The sequence below is a fragment of the Stegodyphus dumicola genome, chromosome X1, assembly GCF_044657685.1.
Source record: "Stegodyphus dumicola isolate Sdum_Otavi_A_Nest chromosome X1, ASM4465768v1".
Classification (NCBI taxonomy): domain Eukaryota; kingdom Metazoa; phylum Arthropoda; class Arachnida; order Araneae; family Eresidae; genus Stegodyphus; species Stegodyphus dumicola.
This window is the reverse complement of record NC_140780.1, coordinates 29,652,779-29,674,406: the sequence shown is the minus strand read 5'-3', so window position 1 is coordinate 29,674,406 and position 21,628 is coordinate 29,652,779. Positions and strand designations below refer to the sequence as shown.

Sequence of the window (21,628 nt, the reverse complement as noted above, 5' to 3'; positions counted from 1 at the left end):
TCAGGTATTAGTTCATCTAAAGTGTTCAGGAAGGAAACAAAATCAAAGAGATCACGCCATATTATTTGTAGATATTTAGATTTATCCAAACAAATACTTATGCCATAGAGGATTGAACATAACAGATTGATCACGGCAAATCCTTCTATTTACAAGTAAAAACTTCCTACAAAAATGAAATAATCATACATACGTAGAATGACGTAATACAAATATTTAAAACTGTCCATTGACAACTTTTAATATAGTTACATACAGTGAACTACTGCAACTTGTATATATATGTAAAATATAAAAAATACGATGGCTTTGCTCTATGCGAACAGGAAACCTCTAATTAACTTTCTGCAATTTAGGATCTTCCCCTAGACCAGTACCTTCAAGAACATTCTAGCTTATTATGTAACAGCTACTATAAATAACGAAAGTGCACCATTTTGCAAACAGAAGCACGCCTCTCCTCCTGTGCTTTACATCTCGCTGCTGCTTAACCTATCTTTCCTTTGTTAGAAATAGTCATGATGCAGAAAGTTTAAATTCAATCGTACTTATTTTAAACCACTATTGAATATGTAATTTGGAGAATTTCATATAAAGTAACGCATTATCTACGGTGAAAATTGAATTAAAGCTATGGAATAAAGATGTGCAATTAAAAGCTAAATCATCTTGTCTCGTCATTTGGATTCTGCCTTACCACTCTGCAAAAGCAATGCCTGAACTTAGATGTCAAGCTTTATCACGACTGCTGGAAATGGGCCTATTTCATGCCTTTAGACTGTCTATTAGCTCTTGGACAGTGAAAATGCCTTTTTCCTTTCTTAAATTCTTAATCATTGTGACACGACAATTAGCCAGAAATTAATTAATTTCCATTCACTAGTATTTTCAAAAAAATCTTAACAGAAGGTCTCTCTCAGATAAGAACTCCACAAAATACATCCCTCAAGAATTCCAAGTCCCACCCACTACCATAAATTACTTCACCCAAGTCTTACCGACTGATATTATTCAAAGCCCCTACTGCCGCTAAGAATTTTCGGACACCCTACACTTCTGAGTCAGACACGAAGAGAACACTTTGCCAACTCCCCCACTAGAAAGAATGTAAGTTACTTAATACCTTTTCTGGCCTTTATATCTTCATGTACATTCACTGATCTTATTCATATTATTTTCTATATTATTTTTATATTATTTTTATATTTTCTTTGATTTGTTTTTACAAAGTTTGCATTATTTATCTTTTTTTATAATCTTCTATGTTTATTTCAACTTTACTTTGAATTCGATTTCATAATGACAATTTCCAATGTTTAATTTCTACAAATAATATAGTACTCAAATGCATAAACATGAAAGTGTCGGGGACGGTTACTCGAGTTTTATTGGATTTCTCTATAGTAATTGATTTTTACTCCAAATTGAATTGACTAAAATGCTTCATAAGAATAAGTTCTTTGAGTATCAGCATTGGTTCATAATTCCTACTATTCGCAGAAATATTTGGACTGACTAGAATTGCCGGTTTTGCTTTAACTTATAACTCAAGTAAAGACGAAACACTTTCGTATTTACGTATTTTTATCAATTATTGTTCATTGAGCGGGAGTTGGTTTGTTCCCCTTGAAAAGTCAACTAATTTCCGATCAATGACAATGATTACATGTTTTCATTTTTCCTTTTACAATTGAAATATTATTCTTCATGATGATTTAACTCCAGTCCCCGTTAAAACATTATTAACATTTTGCTATCAAATTACTTCAAAACATCTTTCAAAATATAACTTACCAGTATGGATGCACACTTTTAAAATAATTCTACTTTAATTAAACTTAGGAGATAATATAATCAATTAATCAATACTGTTTAGGAAATAAATTATTATTAACTAACTTTGCAGCAATTGCGCAAGTAATAATAACTTGTATTCGCACTAAATGGATTTAAGATCATACAACATTTGATATGCTAAATAGCAGCTATTAGCGCTATTTATCTCTTACCTCATGTACCTACTTTATATATTATCTCCCTCCTTTTTAAGTTTTAAAGTTCTTATACAAAAACTTTACTGTATTGAAGGTTAGCAGCCTCCTTACTTTTATATCTTGCTAGTTTAACTCATATTGAAATCATTAAATGTCATTCCACTAGATGACAAACTTGAAAATTTAACGCCATGCCTGCTACAGGTAAACCCAAAAAACAATTTCTATGAAAAACATTTAACTGTATTTACACGATTACATGCGGTACTTGACATATTAAATATATAGGACAAACTAAAAACAATCTTAACTTTCGAATCAATAACCATAAAGCTCAAATAAAAAAATTCAACGCACAAAAAATAGCATTAAAATAAATACACCATCACAACTTAATACAGCAGAATTAGAACACTTTAAACACCATGACTTCAACTCTATTCAACTTCAGATACTAGATATAATACCCAATCACAAAACACGAATTTTTCTGGAATCTCTATATACTAAAACAACGTTCACTTTATCCCTATGGACTTAACACTTATATATATAGTCATAGAGATACTTCTAAGATGTCTATTTTCAGCCAATTTAAGCTCTACAGTATCAAAACGCAGAGAGGAAAAAGAGGAAGCAAAATAAAAAATAATGCGAGATTTTTATCCACTTTGGATACACTTGCATTGAAAAAACAATTGAAATGTTTTTTTGACTCAGACTGCTTTCCCTAGAAACTTCTCAACTGGTAACACTCCTGTACTAATAAATTCCTTATCAAACTAAAAAAATTCATTCAAGAAAGCTACGACGACATACAAATCATTAAAGACATGATTCTTGATTTTAGTCTTTTCAGACTCTCTAATAGTCTCACTCAACGCAAAATTTATTTTAAGTCAATTTTCTGCATCCGCAGTTTGACAATATTCATTTCTCAAGAATCATCAGAGATTTTAAAGATTACTTCCCCGCAGTTGACACAATACCAATGATTGCATTTAAATATCAAAGGACCTTAAGCAACTTGCTTACTAACCACCATGAAATAGGTGAAACTGCAGAATGACATTGTAAGACACCAATTTACAGCAATTACGTAGATTCTCATCACCAGCACATAATTACTGGCAACCTGAATATCATACAAAACCATCAACTAAAAACACTAATGAGTTATGGTACAAAATTTAGACCAGTCAGAAACATGACTACAAATTACTGTTACAAGACTTTCGAAAACAACATCAACGAATTTATAGTTAAAGCAAGCTATCAACTGAATTTACCCATTGATACCTTCTTAAAATGGAAAGCTAAAATTCTTCAACGCATATCCACCAAAATCAGTCACCTCAAATTTAAAAGTACACTGAATTGGTCGCAACTTACATCAGATATTAATAAATTAAAACAGCTTTTTACTATTACAAAATAGATAAAGCAACTAATAACTTTAGCATTATATGAAAACAATTCTACACTGAAATTATTCATAAAGAACTTCTCAACGCAACTACTTATCAATTAGCCAACCTTACAGAAACATCTATAATAAACAGGATTAAAACTTTTCATAAGAAATTCAGTATTACTTTCAATGCAAACTACAACAAATTTACTAATCTTTATGCGATTCCAAAATTCCATAAAACACCATTAAAATTTAGATTTATAGCTAATGGAACTAATAATTACAAGAAAAATGTAGACAATTATTTTTCAATTCAACTTAATAAAATCTGTAAATTTATTTTCAATGATTGTAACACTAATCATAACTATTGCTGGATCATTAATACCATTCATACCATTGACATCCAAAACATTAACTGCTACAATTTTGAAAATTATATACCTCACTTCCTCTAGAAGAAATCTATACCAGTCTACTTGATCTACCAAAACTTTTCCCTAATATACTCAATATCATGACTCTTGACAAATGGAAAACCTACCTAAAATGCACACTTTTTCATAACTACATCAAGTTTCAAAATCAACTTTTTAAACACGTCAGAGGATAGCCAATGGGCTTACATTCCAGCACCTCGATTTGTAATATCTTTTTATTTGTCAAAGAATTTAACTTCCAAAAAAATCTACAACCACAAGAGTTAAATTACTACAAACACACCTACAGATATATTGATGACCTTATTACAATTAATAATTTTGGTAAAATTGAACACTCCGAGATTTATCCGAATTGTCTTACACTTAATAAAACTAATAATTCACAAAATAGCATAGACTTTCTAGATCTTCAAATCATTAAATACAAAAAAGTTTTACTTTTTGACAAAACAAGAAACTTCAATTTCAGTACTAACAAATTAATAAATTGGAACTCCAACATATCCAAAAAAGTAATTAACAATACTATAATTAATCAAATACAACGAATTAAAACTATATGCACAGATACAATAGATTTACAATGTGAAATTTTGATCCTTATCAAAATTCTCAAAAATAATCTAATTCCCTTTCAATTTATCAACCATTGCCTTAAAAGAGCAGGCATTAAATACTCACTCTAAATCATTTAACTGAGAGGGATATGATAATTTATTCCTAAACCTGAGAAGGCGGTATAAGTTGGATGACTGTCAGTTGGAAGATTTGTATATAGTGTAATTTACTCAATTGTATATATTGTAAAAAGCTAATTGTCTTCAGACATATACTGTTACTATACTGTTACTAAAAAAATGGGCCTATTTCATGCCTTTAGACTGTCTATTAGCTCTTGGACAATGAAAATGCCTTTTCCTTTCTTGAATTCTTAATCATTGCGACACGACAATTAGCCAGAAATTAATTAATTTCCATTCACTAGTATTTTCAAAAAAATCTTAACAGACGGTCTCTCTCAGATAAGAACTCCACAAAATACATCCCTCAAGAATTCCAAGTCCCACCCACTACCATAAATTACTTCACCCAAGTCTTACCGACTGATATTATTCAAAGCCCCTACTGCCGCTAAGAATTTTCGGACACCCTACACTTCTGAGTCAGACACGAAGAGAACACTTTGCCAACTCCCCCACTAGAAAGAATGTAAGTTACTTAATACCTTTTCTGGCCTTTATATCTTCATGTACATTCACTGATCTTATTTATATTATTTTCTATATTATTTTTATATTATTTTTATATTTTCTTTGATTTGTTTTTACAAAGTTTGCATTATTTATCTTTTTTTATAATCTTCTATGTTTATTTCAACTTTACTTTGAATTCGGTTCCATAATGACAATTATTGATCATTGAACGGGAGTTGGTTTGTTCCCCTTGAAAAGTCAACTAATTTCCGATCAATGACAATAATTACATGTTTTAATTTTTCCTTTTACAATTGAAATATTATTCTTCGTGATGATTTAACTCCAGTCCCCGTTAAAACATTATTAACATTTTGCTTTCAAATTACTTCAAAACATCTTTCAAAATATAACTTACCAGTATGGATGCACACTTTTAAAATAATTCTACTTTAATTAAACTTAGGAGATAATATAATCAATTAATCAATACTGTTTAGGAAATAAATTATTATTAACTAACTTTGCAGCAATTGCACAAGTAATAATAACTTGTATTCGCACTAAATGGATTTAAGATCATACAACATTATATATATATATATATGTACAGTGATATTTACTTATATATATATACACACACACACACATTTATGTTGCATGTTGATTTACATGTATTTTGCAATTATGAATATTTCTTTTTATTTACTTATTATTTATTTTGTACTTCATTTTAATTTCATGCTTACTTACCATGTCAGTTAGATTGTTTTAAACTTGTAAGCACTTATTGTAATTTTATGTATTTTGTAATGCATTAGTTTGGAATATTTAATGTAAATACCTGTTACAATTCAAAACATTATTAACAGGTATTTACATTACACTGTAATGTAAATACCTGTTAATAATGTTTTGAATTGTAAATACCTTAATAAAACTCAGAAATATAACCTTTTTAATCCTCTAGTCTTTGGCAATATCTAACAGTTTTTTTTTGGGGGGGGCAATTTAGCATCATTCTGCAAAGTTTCGGAAAACAGATTTCTAAAATATGCTAGAGGTGCATCTCCCCTTTCTTCGTGTAAGAATACAAATACCATAGCTGCACAGGATCCAAGTTTGTTAATTTTTACTTAATGGCAAAAGTACAAGATGATTATTTACTTAAGAATAGGATGCTTTCAAGGTCGGCGTTTTGATGGAAACTGGTTTATATATATATTTATATTCATGCTACAGACAGGGAAATTCTCCAAGTACATTGAAAATTAGTTTGTACACTGAAGTGCTATTGAAAATTTCAGTATTCAACCTTTGCTTTATTAATTCAAATTGTAATTCACAATATTCATTTTTGTGTTAACTCACTACCTGCCATTATCCCCATTTTAGGATTTTCTGTACATGCCTAACTAATGAGGTTATGTTTGTTTAAAGTTGACATATGGCAGTACAAAATGTTCACATCAATTTATTCAATTTGGTGGTCTCAGTGCATACTTATCTAGGAAAATGTAATTCAGTCTGTGCATTTGGCAATATCTTATATTATGGAGAAAAGCAAATAATGCAAAACATTCGGAACAAATGCTAGTAATCAGTGCAATCAATGCAGAGTTGAACTACCTATAGAATATTTCAAACAATGAAATAAAAAATAGTTCACAATTGTCTTGTTCTTCAAATGGCAATCTGCATAAAAATACATGACTGCTAGCAATAATTGAACTTTTTGATAAAATTACCTGTCATACATAAAATTTAATTAAAAAAAATTTGGCAGCTAACAAGTTAAACAGAACATGCCCATATATATAAACATGCCCATTTGCTTGAGCTAGTATCATTTAGAGCTGCAAAAAAAGATTTGTGTCTTCTACTTCATCTAATTTTTCATTATTTAAGTACCATTAACAAACAAGAGTAAGCTACTAGCATTTTTTAAAGTTAAATACATGCAATAACATAGTAACTTTATTACTGTAATTAAATCATAAAATACTCGAACAAAACAGTAAAATAAAATATTATGAAAACTGGGAAAGACAAAGGAGGCCTTCATTATCCTTATACATAAATTGAAAGCATTCTAATTTTAAAATTGGAAGGAACGTTTTTTTAATGATTTCATTATAGATCACTATGAGTGCAGTTTCCCTAACTAAACAATTCTTTGGACCTGTTTTTCACCTAAACATGATCCAAACAAATTATATAAATACAGTTCAGTCACAAAGGATTTAAAACTTCTGCCTGTATATGAAACATGATGCCAAAATTAGGTAGAGAGTCAAAAATAATTTTGGCAACTTAAAAAGGTGGATTAAATAAATCCTAGCAATGCACAAAACCATGTAAAGTGAAAGGCTGAACTTTTTCATACATGTTCTATATAATCATATTATAGTTAAGTAATTCTCGAAAGAAGACAAAACTTAATCAGCTGGATAAGCTGTAAATAATTTATTTTTGTTTTGAGATTTTACATCATTTTAATGGCCAAATACAAGGTAAATATGTTTGACTCAGTAGGTCATAAAGCTATCATATTCGGTGATGCATTTGGCAAAATGATATGGCCGTAAAAGTATAACATTGTTCATATACATTCAACCAGTGTAACATTATTTTCCTTTTTAGTTTTGCTTTGTGTGGCAACAGTTGTAAGAATTTTTTCCTTCTTTTTTTGGTAGAATAAACTTGTTTGGTTGTGTTTAAAATTTGTACGGAGATTATTTAGGTAGAAATGAGTTTATGAATGAACAAAATGGCGAACATTTACTGTTGTATCTAACATTTGGTGCCTTTCAATATGTGATTAAAATATAAGAGGTGAGTACTTTATATAAGAAATACTTAATTGAATTCTTGGATTTTTTTGCAATGGAATATCTTGTTAAGAAGCGATCTCCATTATGAACATCATTTACCAAGACATACAAAAGTTTAATGTCTCTGTTTGATGATGAAAATATAGAAATAAGTGATGTTAAGATTAAATTAGCTACTTTAGAATGCATTAGTGCTGATTTAATAACTCTTGATAGTGAAATTTTAGAACTTGCATTAAGTGCTGATGATAATGGTAAAAGTTATTCTAATGAATTGAATCTGTAGAATATAAAGTCAAATTTGATGAAGCTATAGTTGGTGTCAATTCTTTTATAGAAAGTAAATCACAACCAAACAGGAATATATTAAGTAATGAGAAATCTAAAATAAAACTTCCTAAACTTGAACTAATGAAATTTAGCATTGACGTTAAAGAATGGTTGTGTTTCTGGATTCAGTTTAAACAAATTCACAATCACAGCTTTTAAATCTTCTAAGGGCTGAGGTCAAAGGGGAGAAATTATAACTCTAGCAAAGTCAGGTATGAAGCAAAGTGATCCCTACAGAAAAGTTCATAAGGATAGGGAAGACATTACTATACCTACTGCAAGCAAATTGTTTTCGGGAGCAAAAGAAATAAATAATAATAATGTAATAATTTGTATATCCTGTGAAAAATCTCATCAAAGTAAAGATTGCTACAGAGCACAAACTTTTAAGTCATGATGAAAAATTGAAAATTATCAAAGAGAAAAAATGTTGCTTTATATGTTCGAAAACAAACCATCAAACTAAAAATTGCAAAAGCAAAGTTCTATGCATGTTTTGTGGTAGGAAGCTTTACATTATTTGTTGTCCAGAATTTAAGCAGAAATCAAAAGTTCCTGTTGAGAAAAATGTTCCCGAGAAAAATGTGAAATTTGCACTTTTTCTTCAACGTGTACTTCAGAAAGAGTTCTGCTTCAAACTTTAGTGGTTGCCATTCAGCATCAAGGAAAGAAACTTCATCTTCAAACTTCGATACTGGATCTGAACATTCATATGTTTTAAAATCAACAGTAGAATTCTAAGGAATAAATCAGAAGGTCATAAAAACTTAACACATGTTGTGTTTGGAGGAAGGTCACCTGATATGAACCATGAATGTTATAAAATAAATGCTCAGAATCTGCATACTGGCTATAGCTGTGAGATTCCTGTTTTAGATCAACCTATAATTTGTGGATCTATACCTAGTCTACAGAAAGGACCTTGGATATCAGAATTAGCTGGAAAAGTAACTCATATCACAGATGTTTATTGTGTCAACCTGCAGTTTGATCTTTTTGTAGGCTCAGACTTTGCAGGAAATATTTATACAGGAAAAATACAGAAATTAAGTATAGGCATTTTTGCCAAGGAAACACTGCTCGGATGGGTTTTGATGGGAAAATTGCCAACAGCTGAAGGTGAAATTTCTATTGATGCTGTAGTTACTTTCCTCTTAATTCACAATCAAGATATCAGAAACCTCTGGGAATTAGAAGCCATTGGCATTACAGATCCATTTGAATTGAAATCTAGAAGTGAAATTGATAAGGTCGTAAATGACCATTTTATGGCAAATTTAAGAGAAGATGAAGAGGCTGACTATTAAAAATGTTTGAAAAGCCAAGAAAAAGAAGTAATAAAAGATGTTAAGAAAGAAATATCCCCTTTGAAGAAGTTTAGGAATGATCCAAACTTGGATGAGAATAAGAAATTTTTAAGAGATTTTATTTCAGATAAAAGGTGTAAAGCAAAATAAGGCAAGAATTGTTTGAACATAAGTATATTTTCCAATTTGAAGAGCGTGATTCAAAATTCATTAAATGATATCTAAGGATCATTGATGATTCTCTCAGACGTGTTGATAATAAAAGAAAGAAGAAGTATGAATACATTAAAAGAATAAAAAGGAAGAAAGAGCAGAAAAGAGAAGATCTGAAACATTTGAAAAATTTAAAGAGAAAATAACTTGAAGAAAAACATTTAAAGTTGAAAGAAGTGCCTTGTCAAGATGAATTGAACCTTAATGAAGATGATATTGAAAGTGATTTTGATCCTGAAAAACATGACCAGAAAACAAAAGAGCTTTTTAATGATGATTATTATGCTATTCAAGAAGAAGAATGTTGAAAATTTCCATATAATGAGGAACGTGATAATGAAAATTGGGATCATTGGATTGGACCAAGTACAAGTGATGAGTGCAGTGAAGAACAGCTTGAAGAAAGTGCTTCTGAGACATCAGGTATTGAGATTACAAATTCCAAAATTTATTATTCTAAATCACAGGTTAAGAAAGAAATGATTGAGTCAACTCACACAGAAAGGATAAAGGTTAGAAAGAAATCCTTATTTGATATTCCTAAACCTAAACCAGTTTTTGATCCAGATGGCAAAACATTTGATGACTATTTGGACGAGTGCTATAGATTACGAAGTGTTCGAGCCATAAAAGTGCCTTCTAGATTCAAGGACTTAACTTTAAAATAGACTTAAGTGACCTTCAGAATAAACTTGTAGATTAAATTTTAGTTTAATTAAATATTTGCTTTGATAAAAATCCTGTCATCAAAGGTGGGAGTATGTAAAGTATAGCATTTTTCATATACATTCAACCAGTGTAATATTATTATTTTCCATTTAGTTTTGCTTTGTGTGGCAACAGTTGTAATTTTTTTGGGGGGGTAGAATAAACTTGTTTGGTTGTGTTTAAAATTTTTATACAGATTATTTAGGTAGAAATGAGTTTATGAATGGACAAAATGGTAAACATTTACTGTCATATCTAACAATGGCACTGAAACAAGAAATTTTTAATCAAATTCTAAAGAACTGCTGATTGGCTGGTGGCCAAAATTCTTCATCCCGGGTATATTGAATATTGACTACAGGTAATCATTTGATTGGCAACAATGACCCAATATCTTCAGATGCAGAAATGTTTAAAAATTAGTCTCGCCAGAGAACATTTAAATCCTTGTAAGAACTGCCTTGTCAATAACTGCATGAAACTTTAGATTTACTTCACTGGATAAGGTATATACTGCAAAGATCTAGAAACTAGACATGCCACAGTACATTATCCATGTAAACAAGTTCTATAATTGTACTCGCAACAAGTTTGATGCTGATGGCACCCCAAACTATATCTTTCATTAATTAGCAATTAAATGCAAATAAATGGCAGCAAGATCAGCCTGTTTGCCAGATACCAATTTGCATGATAATCAGCTCTTAGACAGATGCAAGGTCTCCTCAATGAATATATTTTTCAATTATTAAGCTAATGTCAGTTAGTGATGTTAAGACATTACTACAACTTTTATGATGGAGGAAAGGGCAGTCTTCTCAGCAGATAGGTGGACATACTTCAATCAATTTTCGAACTGCAAGCTATGCTGAATAATAGGAAATCCACATGTTCCTCGTTGTTCAGCATTTGTAAATAGTAGACTAGCACTGAAAGAAGTAAGATATGACTGCCAAAGCATTCTGATGTTTGTCTGTATGCCTAACAGTCCATCTACAAGGATCTGTATTTTGTTTTTCGAGGTGTCTCCATCTGATCTCGAGCTCTATCACATTGTGCCTCTGGTACTCTAGTATACAGAAAAAAACTGGCTTAAAGGCATATAATGACACTTTGTTTTATTGAAAGGTTCTTGACCACATATCAAAAATAGTTTTTACTTTTTAAATGTGATGTGTCTTAATAATGGCATCAATTCAAACGGAGAAAGATGTGTTAGTTGGTTCACTTGGTTTAAATGGTTGCTTACATTAACAAAAAATTAACAACTGAAAGTGAAAAATTCTCTCTGTTCTTCATACTGCATCAAGTGAAAATAAGCAAATTGCAATTGCAAGTAGATTTGTTTGTTATGCTTTCTGAAAATACACTACTTTACTTTACAGTTAATACTGAATATTACGAAGTTTCAATATTAATACTAGTCATAGTCTGCAATACTAACATAACTAAAAAAAAAAACGAAGTTTGGAGATAACTGGATAACTGTGTTTATGGTTCCCCTTCAGGAATACAGGAATGACACTCTTAATACAGAGATTAAGGACTAAGCATTACTTAGGCTTCATAGGAGTTCTGCTATAAGTCTCAAAGATGCAATGGAGAAATTATTGGATTGTTCCTTGCCATCACTACACATCCAGATATAGCTTTTCCTGCAAATGTGATTAGAAGATTTCAAGCCAATCCTGGCCAAGTACATTGGAATGCTGTAAAATGAATTTTCAAATAACTGAAAACTGCAGCAAACTTTGGCATCGATTATTCTCCAGAAGCTAATAATACTTGCCATGTTGTTGGAAACTCAGATTCAGATTTTGCTAATGATGCAGAAACAAGAAAATCAACTTCTGATTACAAGTTTAAACTTAGCAAAGGTCCAATACCTTAGTGCAGTCAAAAGTAATCAAATGTTCCTACCCCTGAGGCTAATTATATTGCAGCTTTAGCTACAGGGAAAGAAGTATTGTGGTTGTGCCAACTTCTGCGAGATGTGGGTGAAAGTGAAATGTGTAAAGAGGGTACTGTATCTTTTTTGATAATCAGAGTGCTATTAAACTGATCAAAAACTTTATAGTTCACAAACACACAAAACATACTGATGTACACTACCATTTTATTCGTGAAAAATATGAATACAAATCTGTCATTATAATGTGTGTGAAATCAGAAGAGCAGCTAGCAGATATCTTCATGAAAGCTATTCCCAAAGTAAAATTTAAAAGAGAAATGCTCAATATAAAAGGTAAGATTTTCATGCAAACCTTTAACAGATTTGCATTAGTTAATATTTTTTCTATGGACAACACAATTGACGGGAGTGTTAAATTCTTTCACTTCTGTTCTGTAATGTGTTAGATCTCTTCAATTCCGTAATTCCACTGTCCACTTTCCTTGTACTTTTTGGCAACGCTATTTACACTCATCCTTATCCTTTTCTATGGGCTGGGACATACAGTGGATGGACAAAAATATGGAAACACCTTGTGAAATGCATGTTTGAAAAGAAAGATTGATTTTAATGAAATATGTAGGTGGCGCTGGCATTTTTGACTACTGACGCCACCTATACAACTTCGTAAATGTGCTAAACAGTTCAGTTGTTGGAGTACTGTTATGTGAGGTTGTCATTGCATAATGTCAGAGTTAACAGACTTCAAACGTGGGCAAATTGTTGGAGCACGTATGGTAGGTGCTTCCGTAAGCAAGGTAGCCAAAGTGTTTAGTGTTTCAAGAGGTACTGTATCGAAGATTTATTCCGCATATTTGAAAAGCGGAAAAACATCATCTGCTAAATCACAGCACGGATGAAAATGTGTCCTGAGTGATCATGACAGACGATCATTGAGAGCAATTGTGATGAAAAATAAGAAGACCACAGCTGCAAAAGTTACTGCTGAAATGAATGTTGTGTTACTGAACCCTGTGAGTACCAAAACAATTAGAAGGGAGCTTCATAAACAGGGAATTGCTGGCCGTGCTGCAATTGAGAAGCCACTCATCAGTGATGCTAATGCCCGTAACAGGATAAGGTGGTGTTTAAGTCATAAAACCTGGACTATAGAGCAGTGGAAGCGAGTAATATTGTCTGACGAGTCTTCTTTCACATCTTTTCCCACTTCTGGCCGAGTTTACGTCTGGAGAACGCTATCTCAAGCCTATAATACAGACTGCTTGTTGCCAAGAGTGAAACATGGCAGGGGTTCTGTTATAGTTTGGGCAGCCATATCGTGGTTCTCTGCTAGCCCCATGATAACTGTGTCAGGGCACATGACTGCCAAAACTTATGTGAACATTTTGGCCGATCAAGTTCATCCCATGGTACAAACTTTGTTCCCCGATGGTGATGGTGTCTTCCAAGACGGCAAAGCCCCTGTTCACACAGCTCACATTGACCAGGACTGGTTTTCTGAGCACGAGGATGAGTTGTCCCATCTCCCCTGGCCACCACAGTCACCAGACCTGAATATTATCAAACCTTTGTGGTCTACATTGGAACGGAAAGTGCGTTCTCGTTATCCACCACCAACATCGTTATCTGAACTTGCCACCGTTTTGCAGGAAGAATGGTATAATATTCCCTTGGCAAACATACAGGAACTGTATTTATCCATTCCGAAAAGACTGCAAGCTGTTTTGGATGCCAACGGGTTTCCTACACCATGTTAAGCAAAAAAACATGTTTTTTTAAAGGTGTTTCCATATTTTTGTCCAACCCCTGTATATGTTCCATTCATTCATTACATTATATAAGGCTAAAAAAATGTAGTTTATACAATGCAGGTTTAAAATTGCTACTTAAAAAGAAGCAGGAAATGACAGACACTGTCGATTTGTTTTTCTGTTTCTTGCTAATTGAATAATTGACTAAATGGCTTCAATACATAAAAAATTAGTTCCTACAACCCATGTGAAAAGGTGATATTCTATGAAAGTGTTTTAGTGGCCTATGTTACCTACGATTTTCTTGTTACTTTTATTTCACTCTAAGCTTAAATAACTTTATTTAGACCAGTAATTTGAATATGAATTAAATTACAATAGTGCTTAGAATTTTTCTTTTTTCAAAATAAAATGATTAGTGGCAATAAATTGCATAACGGTCTATAGAAACATTCTTTAGAAAATACAATTTCAAGGGTAAGCACATTAAGGGTCTCAAAAATCCCAACTTGAAGGGACAGAAATCTAAAGTTGTGGGAGGCTGCAAATAATTTAAATCAGTTCTGCATTTGAGTCCCAAACTCTTGATCTGCAGATGAATTATTATGTATAAGAAAGCAAAGTATGAGGACAACTTCAAGTACAATTTAAAGTGCATACTCTAAGGTTTAACAGGCAATTCTACAACAACAGTTTAATTTCTTCGTCAGCTAAATTTAAGATGGGAGAATGTAGTACATAAAACTTTCAAAAATAAACCTGAAATGTAGTGACGGTTTTGAGACAATTAACAAATGTATTGAGCATATAAACATAGCTTTCGTGTTCTCTGTTATAACTTGTAAACTTTAGAACTAAATAAAAAAATGTTCTTTTCGTGATGCCCATGCAAATACTTGGTACAAATATGATGTCAAGTATCTGAGTGGAACTTTCCTTCTTAGTTTTCCTACTGGCTCTACCTCAGAAGAAAGCATGAGCAAAATTTACTTTACCACACAATTTTCCTTGCCAATAATGTCTATTACTATTACTACTAAACAGAAGAGAATGTTGTATTAATATTAAATAACATTAAACAAGCAATATATGCAAAGTGGTAAGATTTTTGAAATATACATCAGAGAAAGGAATTATTTTTTAATCATGCATTTGAAAGAACATATTACTAACCCAATAAATGTGGAATTGTCACGGAAATAGAAAAATGATTTTCTTTCTGATAATTTAGGTTCTCTTAGGGCTCCAGCATGCACTTCAAGCTCAGTAACTGACAATCCTGAAGGGTAATCCTGCACCCATTTTAATTCTGGACTATCTGGAGTTTCAAATTTAAAAATAGTGCCATATCTCTCACCCAGAATTCCAATAAAGTAGTCACATTTCTGAGCTTCAAGGAGACACAGCTCTGTAGCACTAGAACATGAAAAGTAAAATTTACATAATCAAATACATAAAATGTAATTCATCTATACACAAACTGAAACAAACAAACAAAAAAGCAAGCCACATTTGTAGCATCTAATGAAAATTTAACTGGAAAACATTAACATCATAGTATCCTGCATACATACAATTACATATTCTGACCTCAGATGTCTGAAAATTCCTGGAAAACAACTATAGGGCAGAAGTATCCTGTAACTACTTCATAAAATCATCATAACAATTTTCTTTGCTCTGCTCTTAGTAAATAAAAACTGTAGAAAGAACCATATACCTATCACACAGCTGTCTAGAAAACACTATGAAAATTTTCAAAATCACTCTTACAGAGTTATAATACATTTGGTATTAACATCATAGATTTAAACTCTGAAAAACCTGCAATTTATTCATAATATTATTCTTTCAAAGATATTAATAATGGGTATGACATATGCAGTATACTATGTTCCGCAAAAATCAATGCTGGTTTAGCTGAAATCATACCAAAGTTATGACTAGTTTAATTGAAATCATATCAAATATTTAGTTGAAATATCATATTTGCTGCAATAACAGAAAAGTCTCACATGGTGAACTACATTACCTTCATGAACTGAAGAAATACTCAACAGTTCTAGTTTCATAAACAAAGCAAGTATAATTATATTAAAATTACTTTAATTCACTTTGATATTTATAAGTTTCAAATAAAATTTCTTGTCTTTACACTGGTTGTGATGTCATAAATTTTCATTCACATTTTTCTTTCAGTGGGAGGTTACAGATGTTCGGTTCATTGGACACTTTTTACTTTTTATCAGACAGATAAATATTTCTGTACGAAGCTTGAATGGTATTTACAGAGCCACATTTTTCACATATACATATATAAATTAGTGAGCAACCAATCGAACTTACTTTTTCATAAAGTGAACAAAATGCAAACCTAAGTATTATAATCAAATCAAATTTGATCAACGATTTCTGAAAGACAATTAACAGCATAAAATGATTCATTCACTTTGCACAAATGTTTATCACATGAATTTCTATGATTCTTGATTTAATTTCAATAGTATGAATTAAATCATTATAGTAGTATTATCAAAACTTATCGAATCAAAACTGTTTTTAAAATGCAGTTCTTGGTGACTTAATTTAGAAAGGGAACTAGAACTATGAATGATAGTCATTCCTGATAACACTTTTTTTTTCACATTTAAGAAAATTTCCTTATAAATTACAGCAATTATCTCTTTTTCAAAGTTCTTGTTAAATTATGTAGATAGTTTTCTAGGATTTGCTGCTCATTAAAACTGCTTGTTCCCCATAACTTTATATTTGGCCATTATTTCAAACTGTTCTAGAATGTTGCCAGTGGTAGAAATTCCTTTCTTCATCAGGCCCACCAGTAGCCAAGCAGTGAAGTCACCGAACACTGGTAGTTCCGTCTGATGTTCAAATCCCAGTGAACAGGCTGGCTGCATGGGCATTTTCATGGTTTTCCCCATGTGCAATGTGCATACGAGCCAATTTTCCTTATAAAATCCTCCATGAAGTCATCCCTCCCCTCAGGCAGATAGTTCTTGAGTGCTCTGCCATAAGAAAATAAACCAAACTTTCTTCAACACCCCCTTAAAAGATTGATTTCCATCAAATATAATGACAGAAAATAATCTTTCTAAAACAAGCCCCTATTCTTTTCTTCCATCATATATTGTGTTCCTGGGTCTATTTAAGACTGAATATATCTGCACAGGGTTATATTTGCATGTATGATCTATATGGTCAGGTTTAAAGAAAAGCGGCAGGAGCCCTTGTGAACTTTTGCAGCTACTTCTCATGTAGATGACAATTAGAATTGAAACATTTGCAATAATAGCAATATGTAGTATTCCTCATTTCAGAATGGATTTAAATTTTCCATTATTTGGTAATTGATGAAAACAATGATAAATATAGGGAATATGAGAAATGTCCTAATTCATAAATACCTACTGCACCTTTTTCAATTAAAACAATGAAAAATTATTGCATATAATACAGGACTTTCCTGGGTATAGTCATATTAACTTAATTACACACTGAGAAAAACTTACGCTTTTCCAATGCTAGTGATTTTATTTTTTCTGTTTCCTGAAGTTAAAATGTAAACAGAACTATTATTTTCATCAAAAGCTGAAGTTGTTTCTACTATTTCAATAGTTTTCTCCATGTTTATATTCAAACCAGCAATATTTACTAAAAGAAAAAGAAGGTTTGATCACTCATTATTATCGTTCAGCAAGATCAACTACACTAAGCTCCCTTAAATTATGGACAGATAGTTTTATTTAAATAACAAGACACTGCTGCTTCAATTCTGTGCACATGAGGATGCTGCTGCTGAAATATGCCAATATATAGCTGAAACTGTAGCCCTCTTTAAGCAACTGTTACAAGTAACATGATGTGCAAAACTCGCAACTATAGCCTACTATTAAGGGCAAATAATAAGTGCTGGATGCATAATCATTAAATTTCACAAATAGATTGAGACCCGGGCTCTTTTCTTGTCAAGAGTATTGAGGGAAAACACAGATAACAGAAAAAAATAGCAATCAAATAAACTACAAGGCATAAGCAGCCATGAATTGTCCATGATCCTCGAAGACTCAGCAATATCATATGTTGCATGTGACACTAAACCTTAGCTAAGGTGACTACCTAACTAAATGAGAAGTCCATTCAGACAGTCAGTTGATGGACTGTGCAGGTCATTATGTTGACCCTCAATGACCGGACACAAATAGCATGGAGATGAGTTTTGATTCCGACTATATCCTGCCGATGATTGGCTAAGAATATGATAAATCCATGGATTCTGTTTGCTAGATTGTAACTGTACAAAATCATGATGGCTCAGTGATGATGAGGGATGTTTTTTCTTGGCAATGTTTGAAACCTTTGGTGCCATATTTATACTAAGCATCATCACTGCATCTAAGTAGATATATCCTCTGCGTGAATAACTTACTACCCATCACGCTTTTTAGCCATTAAGATGAAAATGTCGTGTACAAGAAGTAAAACTCTTTCTATCACAGATCCCAGTTGGCTCCCACTTTATTCAAGGAGCATTCCAGTGAATTCTCCATGCTGAGAAGGCCTTAAAGATTCCTGAATGTGTATCCTATTAAGCCCATTTGGGATACTTTCGAAAAGCAGGCAAGTCATCTACTACCGAGCAGCCTTAACTAATTTATGGATATTTGGCAGCTTATACCTGTGAACACCACCGAATACTTGTTCAGTCAGTGTCTTATGTGACGTCCATTATTAACCCTTTGCACTTGAGAGATGATTCTCATTCACCATGTGATTTGTTGCTGCAGCTCGAGAGGTGACTCTCACTCACCATGTGATTTGATACTGCAACTCAAGAGGTGACTCTCACTCACCACTTGGTTTGATGCGAAAACTGTTTACATTTAGTTTCTTCGAAGCGAGTTCTTACACTCTTTCTGTATAATCTTATGAAGTGTAAAATGATACCTGACTGTTCTCAGAAAAATAAATCTGGAAAAAGGCATCAAAAGACATATTATTGTAATACTTGCCCCAACAAGCCAGGCATGCATCTTGGAAATTGTGACATGAAATATCATACACAGCAAAATTACAGAGACTAATATTTAAGAAATTATGTTTATAAAGGTGTAAAGATATGTAAAATGATAAAATGATGAAATATACAAATTTTATACATTAATTTGTGTGTGTAATGATTTTAAGTTACTGGTATGAAATATGTCAAAAAGGCTGTGAAACATCTCGAGTTGCTGGTGCGCCACGCAGGCCCTGAGTGCAAAGGGTTAATAAGAAATGACCAACAATTCATTACTAACCAGGTATTCCTAATCCAGTGGCATTTTAGTGTATTAAATCAGAAATATGTGATGTTTGACTTGTTCTGAGATTTAACCACATTTTAATCCATGCATATTGCTACGAATTTCGTACATATGTAAATAATTTTACAAAAATTATATGCTAAATTGTAGTATTTTTTCATATAATGTAACATAAAAATCTAAAGAAGCGAAGACTGCAGGAAATGTAAGAATATAGGGGTAAGTCTATTTAATATTGGATAAATGGCTATCTTGCTAAATTGGTGAGATATCGCCATGCTAGTGATGGTTTTGGCAACTAATTTTTGTCACCAAATTTAGGAAGAAATCACTAAAAGTCGCCAAACATGGCGACCATTTGGCGAGATTTTGGTTAACTGTGATGGGTATTGTAATTGCATAATTGGAATTGATGCTATTACATAGCTGTAACTGTATCTGGCCCTCACATGCCTTCAAGTAATTTCACAAAGTGGAAGGTGTTAAAAATTTCTCGGTGTCAGGAGAAAACTATATAAGACCAGAGAGAACATCTGTTTCTGAGTAGCTGTTGTTTACTTCAGTGTGAGTTTGAAGTATTGAGATATCTCCATGTGATTTTCACTCTTTAGATGCACTTAGCATTGCATTTTGTTTAATGTTCTTAGTAGTCTGAAGCGGAATTTCTGATTGCGCTCTGTGATACTGTGAAGAGCTCTACAAGCACTTTTGTGGAAAGTTCCAGAACTGTGAAACATTGCTTATGGTAAAATAAATTTTATCAAGCTATCATCAGTTCTGTATGCATTCAATCTATCACATACTCATATACATACAATAATATCCAGCGCACAAATCGAGCTGGAGCCACTGCTGGAGCTGGGCTTTTTTACTTCTTAGTTTTTGAGATTGGTCATAATTCCACTTGAAGCACTAAGTATGGGAGTTCCAATACTTCTTTTGAAAAAAGTGAACCATAATTTCAGCAGAAAATTGTTTTGATCTTGTAGCATTATATTTTAGCAACAAGTAAGACTGAAAATCCATGTTAATTTCTGACTGCATACCTCTCACAAAAGGCAAACATATGGATGAAAGTTGAGGAAAGAAAAGTCCCCACTGACATTTCAAAATTTTAGCCTCTAGTGCTAAAATTTTAGTGCAATAAGTTTACAACAATTTACTTGGGAGCTAGTTGGTAAGTTTTTGTGGTCACTCTAGCACTGTCATATTCACTGATTCTGTGCCTAACATAATGGGCCTAATATTAATGGCTCAAACATGTCCGAAACTAGTAACTTCCAGTGGAAAGACTGATGCACCCGAATATGAGGGATGAAGATGGTCATTTGTACAAAGTTTGTGTTTGTTCTCAGCTTATAGAACTAAGGTCTGAGGGCAATTTCGCCCTATAATTATATCAGCAGGGATTTGTGGTCAGAGAGAAACTTTTGTAAAATTTGTGAGTTTGCATAATTTCCATTCTTCCTTACTGCCAAAGCAAGAAGTTCCCAAACCAGGGGGGGGGAAAGATGAAAAGATGTATTTATATGTTATTAACTTTTCCAAAAATCATTACATAATAATAAACAATATCTTTTATCAATAGTAAATACACTTTAACATACTATGTTTTTAATTTATACGATAGGGAATAGCAATTTCACTGCCTTAGATCTATCACTTGTTTTTGACAAACTTTTGGCCTATGAAACCAAAACTAACATAAGTTTTTGCCTATAATGTCAACATTTTAAGATACGGGATACTTTTTCTTTGTCAGACAAAATATAAATATAAACGAAATCTTACCAAAATTTACAAGGAACAGTTTTATTCATATGTTCTGGATGCAATTAAATAAGTGTACCAGAATAGGTTAAATTAGTTAACTGGCGGAAAAATTAAACCGACTCAACCTTTATGTCGCATAGAAAGAGGCACCCTGCAACAGTGAGCAAGATACTCTACAGAGTAGTAAGTTATAGCTATGACCTACATGTGAATTCTTTTACAAATTCACAAATTTTCTTGCATTGTGATAAAATTAACAAAATAACCCTGTGCCGCGGAAAATCATAGAAGGTAAATAGAAACCAACAAACATACATAAAACATACATTAAAATTTTTAGATAAGTAATTTAAGTAAATTTATTATTCTAGAAAGTAAGAATGAATAAGAGAGTTAACAAGTCAAGGTAAACTTCACTCTGTGTGGCACTCACAT

At 32.1% G+C, this 21,628-nt stretch overlaps 1 protein-coding gene and 1 pseudogene across 4 annotated transcripts in view; one reads left to right on the top strand and one right to left on the bottom strand.

Annotated features, from left to right (window-relative positions):
* The window catches only part of LOC118199566 (telomerase protein component 1-like), a 507,852-nt gene that overhangs the window by 241,346 nt on the left and 244,878 nt on the right, over positions 1–21,628 (bottom strand). For all 4 annotated transcript variants that reach the window (XM_085808431.1, XM_085808432.1, XM_085808434.1 and 1 more), the window contains one exon: positions 15,273–15,515. In XM_085808431.1, the coding sequence (XP_085664557.1) occupies positions 15,273–15,515 (243 nt within the window). The remainder of the gene's footprint in view (positions 1–15,272; positions 15,516–21,628) is intronic.
* On the top strand, positions 9,933–10,010 carry LOC146993117 (small nucleolar RNA SNORD36; annotated as a pseudogene).